Source organism: Phoca vitulina, unplaced genomic scaffold (assembly GCF_004348235.1).
Source record: "Phoca vitulina isolate PV1807 unplaced genomic scaffold, GSC_HSeal_1.0 scaffold61, whole genome shotgun sequence".
NCBI lineage: Eukaryota > Metazoa > Chordata > Mammalia > Carnivora > Phocidae > Phoca > Phoca vitulina.
The window spans coordinates 5,431,330-5,449,933 of record NW_022589764.1 but is presented as its reverse complement, the minus strand read 5'-3'; the positions used below and the strand labels follow the sequence as shown (position 1 = coordinate 5,449,933).

Below are 18,604 nucleotides of genomic sequence, written 5' to 3'. Positions count from 1 at the left end.
TCTGGTCCCAGCCGTGGGAACTCGCCTGTTGCAGAGATGTCCCTCCTGCTGGTCCACATGGCTTTTCCCCTCTCTCTTTCTTCCATACTGTGCTTTGTGGTACAGGAATCCATTCATCTGTCCACACTCGGCATTCAGGCCCAGGGCTCTTGGGAGATTCTGTCTCCCTAAACATGCCATGCAATCATTTCTCTGAGATCCAGCTGCCTCCCTGATGTTCTGGGAAGGAAAAAGAACAAAAGGTCTCTCTGTTCTTAGATCCCATAAACCTTAGAGAGGTTTTGCTGTTTCCTGACTTGGAGATCAGAACTCAGGGCCCCTCTCTGGGGCCACCAGTGTGTATAACCTCTCAAGGCTGCCGCCATGCCCAAGTGAGGGAGAGGTTGTCTGGTGTACATGAGGTGGGCATAGAGGTAAGAGTGGAGCCTTTCTTCCTGCTCCAGACATTTTCTCCAACATATTTATGCAGACCAGGAACCGGGAAATGATGGCCCATGGACCAAATCTGGTACACCACCTGGTTTTATAAATAAAGTTTTATTGGCACACAGCTATGCCCTTTTGGCTCTGCACTGTCTTTGTACAACAGTGGCAGAGTTGGGGAGTTGGGACAGAGATTGCATGGCCCACAAAGCCAGAAATATTCACCTTTGCAAAAGAAGTTTGTAGACCCCTGATGACACAAAAGCCTAAGAACTTCTGCTGTGATCTCTCTCCCCTGAAGCAGTGATCATAGGGTGGCCTCATTGTCTGACGACAGGGAATGGCAAAGGGAGGAAAAGAAATACTCAGTGTGGTTATTATGGAGTGGTTATTGTGTCAAAACTATTGTCCTGCCAACTGGTGTATGCAATTTGTGAAAAGCCGTTGAGCAAAACAGTTGTGATTTGTGTTCTTTTCCCCTCGATGCTGAATTTCAGTAAAAAGTTTGGGGAGAAAACAATCGTACTGCATCATGGTGATTTTGGCAACATGGAAATGAAGGGAACCACTGAGGTTGCTTGGGTCAGGGTCCTGTGAGGACACCCCAGGGCTTCATGGAACAGCTGGGCAGACCCCACATTTCAGCCAGCCCCCAGTATCCTCCTGCTCCTACTCAGTGCCCCTCACACATGGGCTTGGCCAGAGAACACAGCTGGGTATCCAGAACTGCTTAGAACCCCAGTCTAAGCACAGAGCCTCAGGGACCCAGGATGCGTCTTTGACCACTCGTGGTCTCACACTTGCCCAAGTATCCAAGTAAAGGTTGTAGAGCCGGGATCTGGCAGGTCTCTACCCAAAGCCGTTGAACAAGTTAATCAATCATTCTGATTCTCTGCATTACAAAGTTAAATGAGAGCTGTTTACTCATCCTGAAACTTAGTGACCTCCAGAGTGGACCTGGGAGCCATGTAAAGATCTTTGTTTTATAGAAGACCAAAAAAACAAAACAGAACAAAAACAAAAAACCCACACACACTAAAAATTCCCCCTTGGGCTTTTCAGTGTTACAAATGGCCAAATTTTAAGTTCAGATGAAAGACCCAATTTGTGGATCTTGCTGAACTGATACTCACCATATTCTATTTCCAGATGACCCTGATTTACAGTTCTTGGATGCATTTTTTCTGATGGCTCACTTAAACATGCCGTCAGCATGGGACTGGGATTGCTGAGATATGGTGTGGAAGAGCAGAGGGAGGTTGCTTTGGAAACCTTGCCCGGCCCCTCCCCCTCCTGGCAAGAGAGGCAAAAAACCGAGCCCCCCTGCTGTTTCCACAGCACTGTCTGGGTAACTCAGACCTTTCTCTTCCTTCTAGCCCTGGGCCTGGGGGCACGCACTGCCTGGGAGCCAGTGTGGAGCATGCTGTCTGCGAGAACCTTCCCTGCCCCAAGGGCCTGCCCAGCTTCCGGGACCAGCAGTGCCAGACACACGACCGGCTGAGCAGCAAGAAGAAGGGCCTGCTGACAGCAGTGGTGGTTGATGGTAAAGGCATATGGCACGTGCTTTCACAGTGCCCCCCCTTCTCCTCCCAAGAATGTAAACACCTCCCAAGAATGTAAAAACCCCACAGGGCTCCCCCTTCCCAGCCATCCATCCAATGGGACGCTCCAGCCCCGCTGTGCCAGTCAGCAGTGGACCGGCTTCTCGAGCAGTGGGGTTGAACTTGGATGACCCAGCTCTGGGAGAGTTCTTAAAAGCAGCTGTGCGGCGGGCAGCAGACCAGAATCGTCCTGCACCCCCATTTGCAGCAAGGTGGGGGTGCTGGCAGCCTGCCGCCTAGTGCCATGTGCTGAGGGGCCCAGGGCCAATTTTGAGGAGAGTAAGGTTCTGCAGGCGCAGGGTGGTGGCTTTCTGTGTCTGCTCTCTCTTTCCAACGTTGATGCTTTCTTGCATTTCTTTTCTTGGTTCGTTTTGGGTTGGCTTTCACTCCTTGACTAGAGTGTTTGGAAAAAAAAAGTTTTGAGGACAATTTACAACTCAGAGATGATGATAGGCACAGGTCACGTTTTCCTTCCAAGAGCTTTCTCCCGAATCAGGGGACTCTGCCCCATGGTCTGTTGCAAGCATTTCCAGTAGCTGATCAAATTCTAGGTGGTATATCATGTCTGTAGGATTTGTAATGTTTATTTATTGTTGATAAGGACCACCTACCCCCCATGGCCTAGTTCAAGGTCTTTTACACTTAAAATTCTCATCTTCAGGAGACAAGACTGTGTCGTGATGATGACGATACAGTCCTATTTGTTGAGCACCCCATGGGCCAGGCCCAAGTTAGCTCTGCATCCGTCATCTCAATTACTATGCAGAACGAGCCATGCAAAGATGAGAGGTCACAGGTTATATGACACATCAAAGTTCCTGCAGCTGATAAGGAGCAGGGAGGGACCCCCATTCTGGAGGAGCTGACTCAGTAAATAACCAGCTATCATCTGGCTTCCAATATTCGAGTAAGACAGAGAGAGCATGACTTCATAAGTGTCAAGTGAAGAGGCTTTAATAAGAACTACAGTGACTGTGCCTGATTTTTAACAGCCTCTAAAGTCTTTTGCAGGAGTATGAGGTTCCTGTGCCAGGCCTTAGGTTTCTTCCTTGTGGTTTGAAGAACCTCTGAAATCTACACCGTGCAGTCTGCTATTACAAGCTCAAGTGTGCGTAGCTGTGCAGAGGTAGGCCCAGTCATCCCAGGGAATAGAGGCCCCAGACCTGCAGCTTTGAACCCAGCAACCTGACCCATCAGCTCCGAACCAAGTTGTAAAGTAACATGGGATGTTCTCAATCATGGCGGATACTACCAACCCACTCGGCTGTGGGCTCATTTAAAAGCCTCAGGGAGCTCCCCAGACTTTTTTTCCTTTTTAAAAAAGAACACCACTTTTTAGAGCCTTGTAATGGGAGGTGCACCATCGGCTAACCGAGACTTCAAGAGAAGAGCAGCCTACATACCTTCAGCTTTTTCTGCAGATGAGGGAGAGAGCAGACCCGCCCTCCCGAAAGGAACATGTGCAGCTGGAGGCAGGGACTCATGCAGGACCCTCGCTGCTCTCTGCCTGGCCGTTCCTCTGATGCAGGAAGACCCAGGAGGCTTCCATATGTCTCGAGCACATTCGGACCCCTAATCAGGAGAAAGACAGCTCAGGCAGAGGCTGCCCTGTTTCCAGCGCCATGGTGGGGTGGGTTCTGATGAGGAGCAGCCTTGTTTCCAAACCATCAGCTGTCCCAGCCTGCTGGACAGAGACACTTTAGGTCCTCCGTCATGTCCTCTCCTGCTTGTCGGGAGCAGGAAGAGGTCAAATCCAAGAGGGACTCACCCCATCCCCGTTTCCACTCAGCTGTGTGCACAGCATTGTTGTTATTCTTTCCTCAGTCTGCTTCAGCTTTGCATTCTCCAGCTCCTTTATTCAATGCAGAAATCCCACTTAAATGTCTGGTTTTCCACAGATTTCTCCAAGTCCAGATTAAACTTCTATTTTACTTGTAACCATTTTTGGATCGCTGAGCTCCTTGGGTCCCTTATCATCCCAGGGGCTGAAAAGATGTTTGCCCCAGACCCCGCACCCAGGAAGCTTCGCAGGGCAGATGTCTGGGGAAGCTCACCAGGTTCAGAATGTGTCGTGACCCACCTGCTTTTTGTTTCTCTCTACCAAAGCAATAGATAATTACAGCCAGAGTGCAACCGCCTTTGATCTGAAAAGTGCCACCCTCTCTGATAAGGACAGCTAGTGGGCAGTAAGCATTTTGTCTTTGAGGGAGAGACCCCAAATTCAGGCCTTTGCAAGGCTAGCTTGACACATCCCCCTCTGGGGTGGAATTGTCATGACTTCTTGCAGATTTGGTTTTATTTCCCTCTCAAATAGAAACAGAAGCCAGGGTTTTTAAAAGGCACATTTCACAAGGATGAAAACAAAATAACAAATGGCCAATTCAGAGGGCAGGGGAAGAATACAGATTATAAGTTTGCTCCTCTCAAAAATCAGCTTATAAAAGGCACAATTCTAGCTCAGCCGTGATGGGAACGATTCCTGTGGTTGAGCTCTGGGCTTCTCGAAGCCCATTATGACTGCCCTATTCATAGCATTGCTATCACTGTGGAATTCTTTGGCGAGTGACACACGGTTCAAGAAAGGGGAAGCTATATTTTTTCTTTTTTTCTCTTACTGAAAAAAAAAAAAAGAATTCTTGCAGAGGTAGATTTTCCAAGGGAGGGCTCAGGACCACAAATCTATACCACCTCCAAAAGAAGACAAAGGCTCTCCTTAGAAAAGAGTTCTAAGTGGGAAAGCCTTTAGACAGAAACCCAGGGAGATGGCCTGTTGCCAAACCCACCCCATTTCTGCTTTCCCCGTGGAATCTCATTTAAGTGGAAACCTTCAGGATTTCAGTCCTTCCTGCCCAAGCCAGCAGGCCACGTGCCCACTGAAGTGTCGGAGGGCTTGGCTAAGGCCGTGTCTGGACCTGGAGGTGCATTTCCAGCTCGTCCCAAGCACGGCAGAACCCCCTCTGGGTCTGAGCCTTACAGGGTATGGAGGGTATGATGGTTAGGGACTCTCTGACCCCAGTTCAGCCAAGCTGACTGGAGTTGCTTGATGAAAAAGAAGTTGCAAAGATGCAGGGTGTCTCAGATCCCAAGGGCTGGGGTCTGAGGACAGGGCCTCTGAAAATATCAGGACCCTTTCTCCAAGCCCACCACAGTTTGTGTTTGTGAGTCATTTCTTCCTGTTCCCAACTGAAAACTGGCTTTCTCATGACTTATCCACATGTAGGCCAAACGGTGGCCCACAACACCTTCATCCTTTATCTGAATCCTTTGGGGCCAGATGTGGCCAAAGCGTTTTTGGTGTTAGACAGGTAACAACAGCGCATCAACCATAAATTACTTAATACTCCCAGTGGGGTCCAGGGAAGCACCCCACAGTCTAGAGAAGCACACGGATGTCTCTACCAAATAACCCATGAACAGTTTCTAACTGAGATATTGAACACTACCAACAGCCTCATGTCAGTCAAGGCTGGTTTTGCTGCCAAATGTGTTTGCCACAAATGTAAGAAAATACTCGCAGTTTTCAGAGCTTTTTGGACTTCCAAATTGTGGATAAGGGAATACAGACTTCTTTCAGATTCATCAACCATGAGTAGACACAGCTGCTCTAAATCTGAATTTAGTGCTGATTTTTCAAGAGAGAGACTCTGATTGGTCCACCTGCGGTCAGGTGGACCAATCAGTTGAGGCCTCGTGAAGCGATCTGTGAGGTTGTGATGGAGAGAAAGACTCTGATTGGTACAGCTACAGTCAAGTGGCTTCTGCCGGTCCGATCAACTAAGGCTTGGCTCTGGAGTCATGGCGGGCAGCTTTGGGGACAAGGGACTGAGCAGCCTCCTCTTTATCCCCCACAGATAGCCAGACAGAGCGGGAGTGAGCTTTTGTGATGGCCTCAAAATTCAGTGGTGTCTCTTAGTAAGACCTTGTAACCACTGGCAGAGCGAGAACAGCAAGAGTGCTAAGAGCCACAAGTGTCCTCTTCACCATGGAGTACCGGGGGAATCCTCCAAGCCTCCACTAAGCAGATAAGATAATGTGGCTCTCAAGCCCCTGAGCTCATCTCCCCTGCCCTGTCTGTGGTTTCCCCATCCAAGCATGAGTCCTGGCAACAAGTGGGCCAGTGAGAGACCACGAACCACACCAGACAGTCTAGCCTCATTACGATTTCATTTTGGCACCCATCAGCCATGTAAGAGGATGCTCCGAGCTTCTTTCCTTGGAGTGCATGGTTATATAACTCTTAAGAAGATTTGATCTCCTTCTGTACTACTAAGAATGTAAGACACTGTACCCAGAGGGGAATCACGGCACCTCATTTATCTGGGGATTAATTGCCCACACAAGGTAGCTTAGAGGGGAATATTCAGAGAATTTTGAGGGGCTCCTCCTCAAGTTTTATAAAGGTTATCCTGAGTCCCTTTGGGAGATAGTGCCATACCTTCCTAGAAGTGGGGGGGGTGCCCTAAATTCTGAGCACAGACCTCATAAAAGGAGATGGACGAATGGAGTTTCAACTGAGCAAAGGAAGGAAGTGTTACCTCTGGACTCTGTTCTGGAGTCTGGGTGCCCCCAGACTGCCCAAGCCGAGGAGGACAGTGTCTGCAGGTGGGAGAGTCCAGTGCAGGTGGAGTTGAGTATACCTGCTTGCCTGGGGTCATGGCCAAAATCCCTCCATCTGAGAATCTCCACTTTCCTGATGTTTATATCAAAGAGCCCAGATAAACAATCTTCATCCCCCCCAAGTCTGGTCTTTCTAACTTGCCACAAAAGACCCTCTACTTTTCTACCCAAATCCCATTTCCATTTCTGCTCAAATCAGAGTATACATTCAGAAACCAGAAACATTCATAAAATTGGTGGTTTGCTTTCAGCAATACCATTTTGCCTCTTGGTATTTTGGGGCACCAGAGTTCTCTATTCAAAAAGAAAACAGGCTGGTAGAAGAAAACTAGGCTGGGACAAAGAGGCCCTGCCTGTCAAGGGACTCCGGGTAGCCATGCACCTTCTCTGAGCCTCACATGTCCATCTATAAGATGGAACAATGACAGCACCTACCTGAAATGCATAGATACTAAGAGGAAGCCCAGTGTGTGAAGAAGATACCCCATCCACTCAGACTGGGGGCTAGGGTGCTGCATTCTCCCAGTGGTTCCCCAGGATGCTCACAGGAAACCTCAGGGTCCCCAAGAGCACCTCAAAAATTTTGTCAAATGAACATCCCAGAACCTAATCTCAGTTTACATTTCCATCTCCCATACTTCTTCCACTGGCTGCGTTCCTGGGTCATTCTGTCTAAATGGAGGGACACCTGCCTCTAGCCTGCTACCTGAGGCATTGGGCCATTCCTTCGACTTTATGCCCTGTCTTCTAACAGCTCAGGCCCATTCATGGGGCTTTTCACAGTCTGCCTCATCCAGGATTCGCTCTGTACTTGTCCATGAGACTACCAGGGCCTTGAAAAACATGCAGTACTCATCTTTCTTTCCCAACAGTGCTCAAAGAGTGTCTTGTGTGATGGAGAGGCTCAATTCCTGTTTTTGAATGCATAAACATTGAAGCATCATTACTTTACTTACCTGGGAAGTTGTTCGTCACAGCACTTTCCCTCCACCTCCACAACTAACTGGAACAGACAAGTTGAACATTTCTACTGAACCTTTGTAGCTTCTTCCAAGTGTTTTAAGGCAAGGCTTCCCACTGGGCATGTTGGTCAGCAGAGCTTCATGGAAGAGGAGTTATGGAAAGCTGCTGAACATGTTGGTGGGTTTGTGAATGTCATTCAATCATGAAAGCCGCAGAGCCTGGGTGAGACAGCACATCAGCTCTGACAAGAACTGTCCAGCTGGAATGCCAAGATCTTCTGAAGCCAAGTCAACTCCAGAAGCCTTTCTCTACCCCTGCACTTGCTCATCTGAGACCACTGGAAAGACCCAGTGGGGAAAATGATCCAATGGTGGAAACAAAGGGCCTGACAGGCAGCACGAAAGTGTTGGTGTTTCCTTCTCTGGAGGTTTCTTTGCAAAATAGTCACAATAACATCATTAGAATTCATTGACTTGGAGAGAAAAAAGGGTTCATTCCTCATTCACAGTTACATAGAGAAGAACAAAATCCATTTATTTAAAAATAAGCTTGAAGTTTTTCTCCTAAGATCAAGAACAAGGCAAGGATTTCTTCTTTCACTGTTCCTTTTCAACATCATACTGGAAGTCCTAGCTAATGCAATAAGACAAGAAAAGGAAATTGAAAATATACAGATTGGGAAGGAAGAAATAAAACTACCTTTGTTTGACGATGACATGATCATCTACGTAGAAGATCCAAAAGAATCAACAAAAAAACAACAATGACAAAAACAAAAAACAGAAAAAAACATACCCAAAAACCTCCTGGAACTAGTAAATGATTATAGCAAGGTTGAGAGATATAAGGTAAATGTACAGAAATCAGTCACTTTTCCTATATACCAGCAATGAGCAAATGGAGTTTGAAATTAAAAAACACAGTACCATTTACATGAGCACCCCAAAAATGAAATATTTAGGTATAAATCTAACACTAAATGTATAAGATCTATATGAGGGAAAATCTGATGAATGAATTAAAAGAATTAAATGGGGAGATAGAGATTCTATGTTCGTGAATAGGAAGAATCAATATTGTCAAGATGTCGGTTCCCTCTGACTTGATCTATAGATTCAGAGCAATCCCAGTGAAGTCCTAGCAAGTTATTTTGGGAATATGGACAAACTCATTCTAAACTTTATATGGAAAAATTAAAATATTTATCAAGTCCTTCTGTGAGCCAGGTCCTTGGCCTGGCCTGGCGACAAGAGATAAATATCTCAGTCCCTTGTCCTCTAAGGTCTCCCAGTACTGTCAGTTCTTCAATCTAAAGATAATTAAAATCCATCCCTTTCAAACTCTTTTAGCAATGGAACCCACCTTATAAGAAATCCCCTTGTATATAAAAGTAACTCAAACAATTATAAGACAATAGGATAATGGCTAAGGGCTTTGATGGAGTTGTATGCCAAGTGCGATGGAGATTCCATGTCAGAGATGGCATGAGGAGAGAGCTCTGGAGTAGAAGCTTCTGGGGTGATAGGAAACTTCCAGAAAGCTCTGTGCAGAGAGGAATTGCCAGGCAAAGGAACAGCCTAGGCAAAGGCATACGAGCTTGTCATGTTCTAGGAGCTCACTTGGTTCCAAGAGCAGCAGAAACCAGGGTTTTCATCCTGCCTGGTGACCTGGCTCTTACAAGTTGTCCTAGAGGCCCCTCTGTTCCTATACTTTTCTCCAGCTCAGTTTCTTCCAGGACCTTCTTGCCACATATCACAGCCCTGCAGCTTTTACCCAGCAGCTGGTGGAGCACTAAAGCATTTAGCAAAAGCCACTGCTATAGAGACATCCATAGGGCTCACACCCCCTCCTACCCAGAAGCATTCTCATTCACCTTTTCCCTCTTTCTCACCCCCACAACAAGAGAAGCTCCGAGGCTCTCCCTTCATACATATTCAATTCACTTAGAGGTTAGCACACCACAAAATGTTCAGCCTGGTATTTTTAATGCCTTAAGGAAAAGGAATACTATACCTTTGCCAAGGATGAAGAGAATAAGGTGAATAAAAGCCCACAGAGCCCTCACTCATGTGCCTTTCTCCATTTGCTGTGTGGAGTGTTCCAGGGGGCAGGTGCACGTCTCTGAGGAACATGTGCTGGGTTTCTATGACCTTTATTCCGTATTCCATACTGACGTCTCATCCTCTGGGCCACCACCCATATGTCCCTGCACCCTGCTGGCTCATCCGCCTCGTGCACCTGCACCTTGCGTCGCCCGCACACCCCTTCCTACATCAATGTCCACCTTCCCCTTTCCCTCCTCAGATAAACCATGTGAACTCTACTGCTCACCCCTTGGGAAGGAGTCCCCGCTGCTGGTGGCCGACAGGGTCCTGGATGGCACACCCTGCGGGCCCTATGAGACCGACCTCTGTGTGCACGGCAAGTGCCAGGTGACGTGTTTTCCTTGTGTCTTTGGTGGGGGCTTTCTTTGGAGGGGAGGTTCCCTCACCCCCAGAAGGTTTTGGGGAGTGGGGGGGGCAGAGACCTTGGGAGGCTTGGGGGGATGGATCTTCTCAAGAAGGCAACTTGGCACCCGTCCTCGGTCAGCAGCAACTGAGCACAAAGCCCACCCGCAGGCCAACTGGGAGCTGAGGTGGCTGGGAGACTAGTGGCAACATGGTAATCTCAGAAATCTTAAAATAACTTTAGTCGTTCCGACAAAGGGCAGAACAGGTCAAATACTAAGGTCAGGCTGGAAGATGCGTATGAATATGTTATTGGACAAGCTATTCTGTGTTTAGCTACCAAAGACAGAGTAGGAACAAAGCAGGTTCCTTCACAGGTAGTACCCAGGGAAGTCAGTATGCCTGGCTTTGGGGGACCACTCCACCCACTGCGGTATAGTCCCCAAAGCCATCCTGGTGTTGGATGTCTGTGACTCATTAGAACGAATGATAAGTATCATTTAAGAAGACAACAGGAAAAAGCAAGGAGGGAGAGAGGAAGAGAAGATGGATGGAAACTCATCTTCCACCTGTGGTAACTCTGCCTGAGCTGGGGACGCACCTGAAGCTGAGCCCTCCCGCGGCAGCGCTCTCCAGCTCAGTGTAACAGGACTGTTTCTCCATTAAGAATGGGCATCGCCCTGATGTGGAATTGGGGAAGGGAGTCAGGAGGCTGTGTATTTCCAGTGCCCAGAGGGCCATGACTCAGGTAATGCCACCCTCCATTATGCCACATGTGCCGTATTTCCTGATGATGCAGTTTGAGCTGCACCTGTCATGAGAGAGTTCCCCCCCCCCCCCCCCGCCGTGTCCTCAGCAGGTGAGCCCAACAAGATCTGGGAGAGGCAGCTGCTCCTGGAGCCCGAAGCAAGCAGATGGATAGCAGGAGAGCTGTGCATTTGGCACAGAAAGGAAAACGAGGTCTTGCCTCCGATTTTCGCTTTACCTTGTTTGGCCTCCATGGACCAGCACCTGCAGCATGAGAGTAAGCATGGACTCACCAAGCGCTCCTGAGGGCCTTCTCATTTTGCCAGGAAAAGAGAAGCTGTGTCCCAGGAGCCATGAGGCTACTGATGCCTCGGGGTGTCCACACCTCCCAAAGTCAACACCCATCTTTAATATTTCATGGAAATATTAAAAACATTTGAACAATTGTAAATTCCAGGGGTCACAGGGGAGAGAAACTGTCATTCCCCCTAACTGTACTGGTACCAGAAACCTGCCTCCAGGCCTGGGACCCACTGACCCCTTAAGAGCACATCTTGCTTGTTCTCTCTGCTTCGTGACGCCTGGCTGAGGGCAAGACAGATGGAGTAAAAGGGAGAAAGGCAGGAAGACAAAGACACAAACACAACTTCTGGGGTAGTTGCTGTCCTATGGCCATTTCAACCCCGGTGGATTTTTTTCCCTGCAAAGTCCAAACTAGTCCCAAACTGAGATTTTTCAGGAAAAAAAGCTTGACAATATCCAGACTCCTTTGGCACTGCCTCGCTTTATTATGAAATCCAGATATGTGTGGGTGATAGGCACTGGGTGCCCGAGAGTCTCGGCAAGGCGTCCTCCTGGGGAAGGAGGCAGTGACAGTGGTGGGGCTGGTGGCCCTCGGGGCTGTGGTGTTGTGGAGAATGTGCAGGGCCTGGGGCAGTGTGAACACAGGTCTTATCATTGTCACCGAAGTCGCTAGCATTTCTCTGTAAACCTGCCAGCAAGTCAAGTGCAGGGTTTTTTTTCTTTCCTAAATTCTACACTTAACACCGGCCATCCTACAGCACAACAATGAACATTTCCCTAGGAACAGTTTCCAAGTAAAAGCACTTGTACCCTTTCGAGCAGCACGATCTGAGCCACCTCTGGGCTCTTGCCAGCATCTTTTGCAATGTTCTTGCCAACGTGCAGGCATTTCTAAGAATCCTGAAATTGTCTGGCCAGTGGGGTCAATAGTAAGTGGCCAGACATGATTTCAGCTCTAAGTGATCAGTGCCAGTGGGCCCCTTCTGTGACCTTGGTTCTAACCACATGCTTTTCAATGAGGAAATCTTCCCTGTGCCATGACAGCAAACTATCCAGTTTTTCAGTCAGAACAACATGGATGAGAAGCCATGCAAGGGCTCTGATAGCCTTAGGTCTGTGGTCATCTGGCACCTTCCAGCCAGAGCCTGCCCTGCACTTGAATGTGATGGCAATAACATGGGTACACTTGCCTTCCCGTTCCCAGATGCCTCCCCATCCCTGCCCGCCCCCCAGTCTCTCTCAAATGCCTCCACCCCCGTCCTGGTCATTGCATTTACTGACCGCTGCACGGAGATTAGCACTAACCAAGCACCTTACCCCTCAACACAGGTGCAGACAGTGGCCCCCCTCATGATGTTTTGTGGCAGGTGGGCAGGCTCATGCTCATCGGAGCCTCGCCCCACCCCTTGTCGGTTCTCACTAGTACCATCTCCTCTGCACGGATGTGCCCCAGTTACCAGCCGCCTGCAGGCGGCCCACCGGTCCTAGCAGAAGGGCCACCATCCTGGTAGGTGGTGGCAGCATGTACATGTAGGTACCTCAGGGGATTAAATCCCCGAGAAACCACTCGCTTCTTGAAGGAAGTTAAAAATACCACCTGTAATTTTTCTAACCGTTCTTATTCCTCAGAGAGAAACCATAAAGGTTAAGTTTAGCCCATTTGTGAAGTCCATTCTCACAAGAATCCAACTTAGTAAAGTCATAGTTAATGAAGTTTTACAATAAAGTTGAGCATACTTAAATAAGAGTATGAGAAATTAGGAGCACCTGGGTGGCACGGTCGGTTGAGCATCTGACTCTTGGTTTTGGCTCAGGTCACGATCTCAGGGTTGTGAGATCGAGTGCAGAGTCTACTTAAGACTCTTTCTCCCTCACCCTCTGCCCCTCCACCCTGCTTGCTCGCTCTCTCTGTCTCTCTCTCTCATAAATAAATAAAATATTTTTAAAAAATAAAGAAGAGTATAAAAAATTAAATACAAGTACAGTATGATGCCTAGTTACAATAATTGCCAAAGTAGAATATTCTGGATTCCTGTGGTACTTGTGAATGAGTAAGGTAAGGAAAATTGGTTAAAGAAAGGAATAGTAATAAAAAAAAAAAATCTCAGGAGTTTAATGAGCAGAGGATCTGTACTTATTCATCAATACTGTTACCTGATTACAATGGATAAAAGGTAGAAATCATCCACATTTTATGTAAGACAGCACTTACAGAAATATTGCCATGGTTCACTTACTAGCTTTTTCCTCTGTTCCCTTCAGCTATAAATTTTGCTATTTTGGGGTGGCAGAAGGAGTTCTGGGAAATTTTGAGAAGCACGGTGACTAGTTGGTAGAGAATGGAGGGGACGAGAGGCTCCCAAATGGCATTTTGAGCAGATTCCACTAAGCTCCAAATAGCAGGCTGATTCAAACCATAACATGAAACATGGAAATACCATTTTAGTCTGTTTTTATGAGGACTGAGTTAAGTTTCATTTCAGTGAGTCACAAATTATTTAACATGCTGAAATGAAACTTAACAGCGCTCATAAAAGTGGGAGCGAGTTGGGGAAAGAAACACAAACATTGTCTATTTTTCAGCAAGTCTGTATAAATCAGGAGTTCCATCGTTCGTGATTCCTCCTGTGGCCTGCAGAGGCAAAGAAAGCAAGTTAATACGTTTCTAATGTGCGACTTTGCCTCCGAGCTACTCAGCGGGCGAGTCAAACTGACAGATCTGAATATACCTGAGACCAGGTATGCTTGGCTTCTCTTTTTTTTTTTTTTTTTTAAAGATTTTTTTATTTATTTATTTGACAGAGAGAGAGACAGCGAGAGAGGGAACACAAGCAAGGGGAGTGGGAGAGGGAGAAGCAGGCTTCCTGCAGAGCAGGGAGCCCAATGCGGGGCTCGATCCCAGGACCCTGGGATCATGACCTGAGCCGAAGGCAGACACTTAACGACTGAGCCACCCAGGCGCCCCCCACTGCTTGGCTTTTCTTTAAGGCCTCACCAGCTTGTGTACACATGTGGGCATCGTACTCCAGTTAGCGTCCCACTTCCTTGAGATCCTACCCTGTGTAACGTATCCTGGGCTGGACGAACACCAAGAAGATTTTCAGGTCCCGTAAGCTTCCTCAGTGGAGGGATTATGTCCGGTTATCCTTCTTCCCCCAGCAGCTGGCTTGGAGGAGAGCCTTTGAGTGCATATTGGGAAAAGAGAAACCCAGCAAGTGGATGTGTAGGTGGATGGGTCAACTTGCTCTTAGGACTTCAGCGATTCTGGAATATGGAGCCCATTTCAGTGGACGGTTTTCATTATCCAGCACTTATTGGCCTCCCATTTTGTGTACAGTGGCCCATTAGGCAAGTAGAATTACTGGTGGAATTTAGGAGGATTATAAGACTCTGGCCTCAGAGTCCCCCTGAGTAAAGAAGGGTAACAAGCATGCAGGAAAACGTACCAGGATTTCGTGCTTGGGCCTCTATTTCAACAACACCCTCTGGTTGCTGCTTCTCCTCACGGCACGACCCTGCAGCTGACATCTCTACAGTGTGTGACTGTTGGTGCTGAATCTTTACTGACAGCGGTGCCTAAAACTCTGAAGTCATTCCCTGCACCCCTTCTGTCTGATTAACTTCCCATAACAACTTCCAGGTTAAGCCTGCAGATGGAGCCTCATGTGGGCTCCTCTCCCATGACAGGACTCCACTAAGCTGATGGTAAAGGCAGGATTGCACAAACCATGATGGTGAAGAGAAGCGGAGGTCACCCTTTGACAGAAGAAACACACCACCTCTTTCTGAGGGTGGAAGAGGATGGAAGTTCCATTGAAGGAACAAAGCCACAGGGGCCAGAACGGGAACGTGCGGCGAGTTGCAACAGAAAAGAAAACAGAATGCTTGAAGGCGTCTAGGACTTGGGAATGGACAGTAGGAGTGAGGTGTTGGCTGAAACTGAAGAGAAGGCAAAGAGTCAGACAACATGGCTGACCATGGCTGGCCCTGCACTTGGACCTTGGGCGTTGGGTAATGGTCTTCACGCCAAGTATTGGGGGCTCCTTTCCAAAGTTGTGTGATAAACTGTTCAAGGGCAGCTGGAGCAGGTGTGTGACCTTAGTACTTGGGCACAGCGCTCACCCTCCTGGGTTGCGGAGTGGACTCCAGTTTCCCTCCCACCAGTCCCAAATGGAAGCCTGCCACATGACACCTCCATCCCCAAATACAGAGCCCCCTCAGTCTACCTTTCGGTGCCTCATTCTCAAATAACAGTGGTCAACCAGAGATCATCAGCTCTTTGAAGAAAACCAGTAACAGGAACAAGAAAGACCAAGAAAAACAAACAGAGACACCGACCCTGGCACAAAATTAGGATAATCATAGAATTCTCTGCAGCCAAATTATCAATCAAGCACAGGGACAAAATAATTTTGAGACACAGAAGAACTCAGAAATTTTAGTTTCTGTGCATCCGTTCTGAAGAAATCGTGTGTGGTTTAGCAAAACAAAGGTAAAGTCAAAAAGAAGAAGACAAGCACAACAAGAGTTGGTGTAGCTAACCCAGGAACCCAGGAAATGCTGGGCCGGGTGCTATACTATTGGCAGTTAAAATTAAAACAATAAGTCAGTGGCATCCCTCCAACAGAAGAGAATGAGGCATAGTTAGAAGACAGCTATGAGGTGCTTCTCCTCCTGGCCAAAAGAAAAAGCAAAATGAAAAAAAAAAACAAATACCATCCAAACCCATATGAGAGAGTCCCAGTCCAAAATAGGAGAGAATAAACTTCACCATTGGGGAGGGGTTGCTGGCAGGTTCAGGGCACAGAAGAGAGAGGCAGAGGACCCATTCTGAAAACCAAGGTCTGCTACACCTAGTTTGCCCAGGGCCCAGCTTGGTAAGAGGCCATCATTCTTTTTCTTTTTTTTTTAAGATTTTATTTATTTATTTGATGGAGAGAGAGCACAAGTAGGCAGAGTGGCAGGCAGAGGGAGAAGCAGGCTCCCCATTGAGCAAGGAGCCTGATGTGGGACTTGATCCCAGGACCCTGGGATCATGACCTGAGCCGAAGGCAGATGCTTAACAGACTGAGCCACCTAGGCATCCCGAGGCCATCATTCTTACGCATTAATTGAACACCGGGTGAAGTGATTGAGAGCCAGTGAGGTTTGGTTTAGACATACCAGAAAGTACATCGGGTGGAACTTGATTTATTCTTTCATCAAAGATTTATTGAGCATATTCCATGTGCTAGATGTTCAGTAGTGAACAGGACCGAGGGGGTCCCTGTTCCCATGCAATGTATGGGGGAGAAACACATGAATTCACAAACATGGTCATTCCAAGGACTGTTCCATGTGGAGAAGAGAATGGTGTCATAGGTTGAGAGGGATGGTGACTGAGGAAGACTGTGAATGGCATGACAGTTCTCTCCAAGGAGATCGCATTTGTGGAAGAACCAGCTTCATGAAGGCAGAACAGAATGCTCCGGGCAGAAGGTGGCTCCAAGGCTGGTGGGTTCCAGAAGCAGATGAGGGCTGGGTGGCAGGAGTTGGAAGGCGTGGCTGTGAGGGCAGAGGTGTCAGGGCCCCGGGCCATGTGGGGCCTGACAGGTCATGACAGGAATCTAGATTTCATTCTGACAGGAGTGGAGGGATTGAAGCAGAGGAGTGAAGCCATCTTGGTTATGGAGAATTGGCTGTGGTGGGGCCTGAGTGGAATCCAGGAAACCAGGTAAGAGGCTGTTACGGCGAGTCACATAACTGAGAGGCGATGAGGCTTGTAGCATGGGGCTGGGAGGAGATTGGGTTCAGTGTGAATTCAGAGGAGGATGGAGAGCTGAAGTGATGACCAGGTGTGATGGTGTCATGGAGCATCTTGAATTCCTAAGGTGGAGGTCCACCACCGTGGGTCTTCTCATCTCCTTAGGTAAAGATTAATCTGGCAGCAGAGGGGAGGAAACAGGTACAATAGGTCATGTCCTGAATCATGAGGGTCTAAACTGGGCTGTGACCATGAACATGGAGAGAAAGTAGACACCAGAGGCTTTCAGGGGACAAAACCATCATGTCAAAGAAGATGAGGATGGAGATAGAGCCAGTAGATGTGGTGACCAAGAGGTTGTCTGTCGCTGGTGATCTTCTCTCAATCAGGGGCAGGATTCCAGGGGTAGAATCCAGATTTCAAATCACTAAAGATGGATATTTCTGACTTCTGGGGAAAAATGGCCGCCCTGTCCCTGGCTCATCCTGTGCCCTCCTCCAGAACACAGTGCTGAGCACTAAAGCTTTTCTAGTTTCACAGGGTCTGTCTCTACCAAAAAGAACTTGTGCTTTCTCCACCAGTTCCCCACCATCCTGAGCTTTTGATTAATTATGCCCAGGCAGTGTCCTCCCCTGGTGCCATATACCCTGATTTGTCAGCAGAACAGGGCTCCCACCTACAGATGCTGACCAGGAACTTTAAGACCTGCTTTGAAAGCTCAGTAATGGGTAGCAGGAATGCCTAGAGTATGTAGAAAAGTAACTGCTGGGGCGCCTGGGTGGCTCAGTTGTTTAAGCGACTGCCTTCAGCTCAGGTCATGATCCTCGAGTCCCGGGATCGAGTCCCGCATCGGGCTCCCTGCTCAGCGGGGAGTCTGCTTCTCCCTCTGACTCTCCCCCGTCTCGTGCTCTCTATCATTATCTCTCTCAATAAATAAATAAAAATCTTTAAAAAAAAAAAAAAAAAAAGTAACTGCTAGGGATCATTAGGAAAACATGGGGAGATTCTAGAGTTTATTGTTTACAGCTTCCTTTGGTTTGGTCAGCTTGCCCTCTTAGAACACCAGACTTCATAAATACAATTGTTAAAACTCCTTTAACATTTGGAATTAATTTAAAAAAAATAGGGCACCTGGGTGACTCAGTTGGTTAAGCATTTAACTCTTGATTTCAGCTCAGGTCATGATCTCGGGGTCATGAAATTGAGCCTGGCATATGGCTCTCCATGCCCAGCTTGGAGCTTGTTTAAGATTCTCTCTCTCCCTCTCCCCCTCCACTAGATACCTAAAATAATACCAAGCAGAGTGGGCAGAGCACCCAAAGCTGTCCCAGACCCTGAGTGTCCTGAAGAATTAACTTAGAGGGTGATTCTGCATGTGTTCCTGTTTGCACCTGATCTGAGAAGCTCCCTAGGGCAGACAGTGACCTGCTGCATAGGGACGCTGCTTGAGATGATGGGAGAGCCCACCTATGGGTGAGCCCCTAAACACTGGCTCTCTCTGCATCTTCTACTGAGAGGGACGGGGGGAAGGATTTGGTCCTGACTACTTTCTCCTTCCCTCTCTTCCTTTTTCAGAGAGGGCAGTGGTTCTGTGGAAGAAAAAGGGATAGAGGACAATTACCTTATTTAGCCCCAATCTGCTCAGACAGGTGGTAGCTGTCCCCCAAACCCCTAGAAGGGAGTTGGCCTGTGTGCAGTTTCCATCTGTCCTGACAGCACCCACCTGTCATCAGGGCCCAGGTGGTGAGCCAGAGCAGAGG

At 48.0% G+C, this 18,604-nt stretch overlaps 1 protein-coding gene across 1 annotated transcript in view; it reads left to right on the top strand.

The window, feature by feature from the left end:
- Positions 1-18,604, top strand: part of ADAMTS17 (ADAM metallopeptidase with thrombospondin type 1 motif 17) — a 348,017-nt gene that overhangs the window by 214,303 nt on the left and 115,110 nt on the right. The window contains exons 13-14 of the mRNA XM_032391277.1: positions 1,800-1,966; positions 9,909-10,036. Of these exons, the coding sequence (XP_032247168.1) occupies positions 1,800-1,966; positions 9,909-10,036 (295 nt within the window). The remainder of the gene's footprint in view (positions 1-1,799; positions 1,967-9,908; positions 10,037-18,604) is intronic.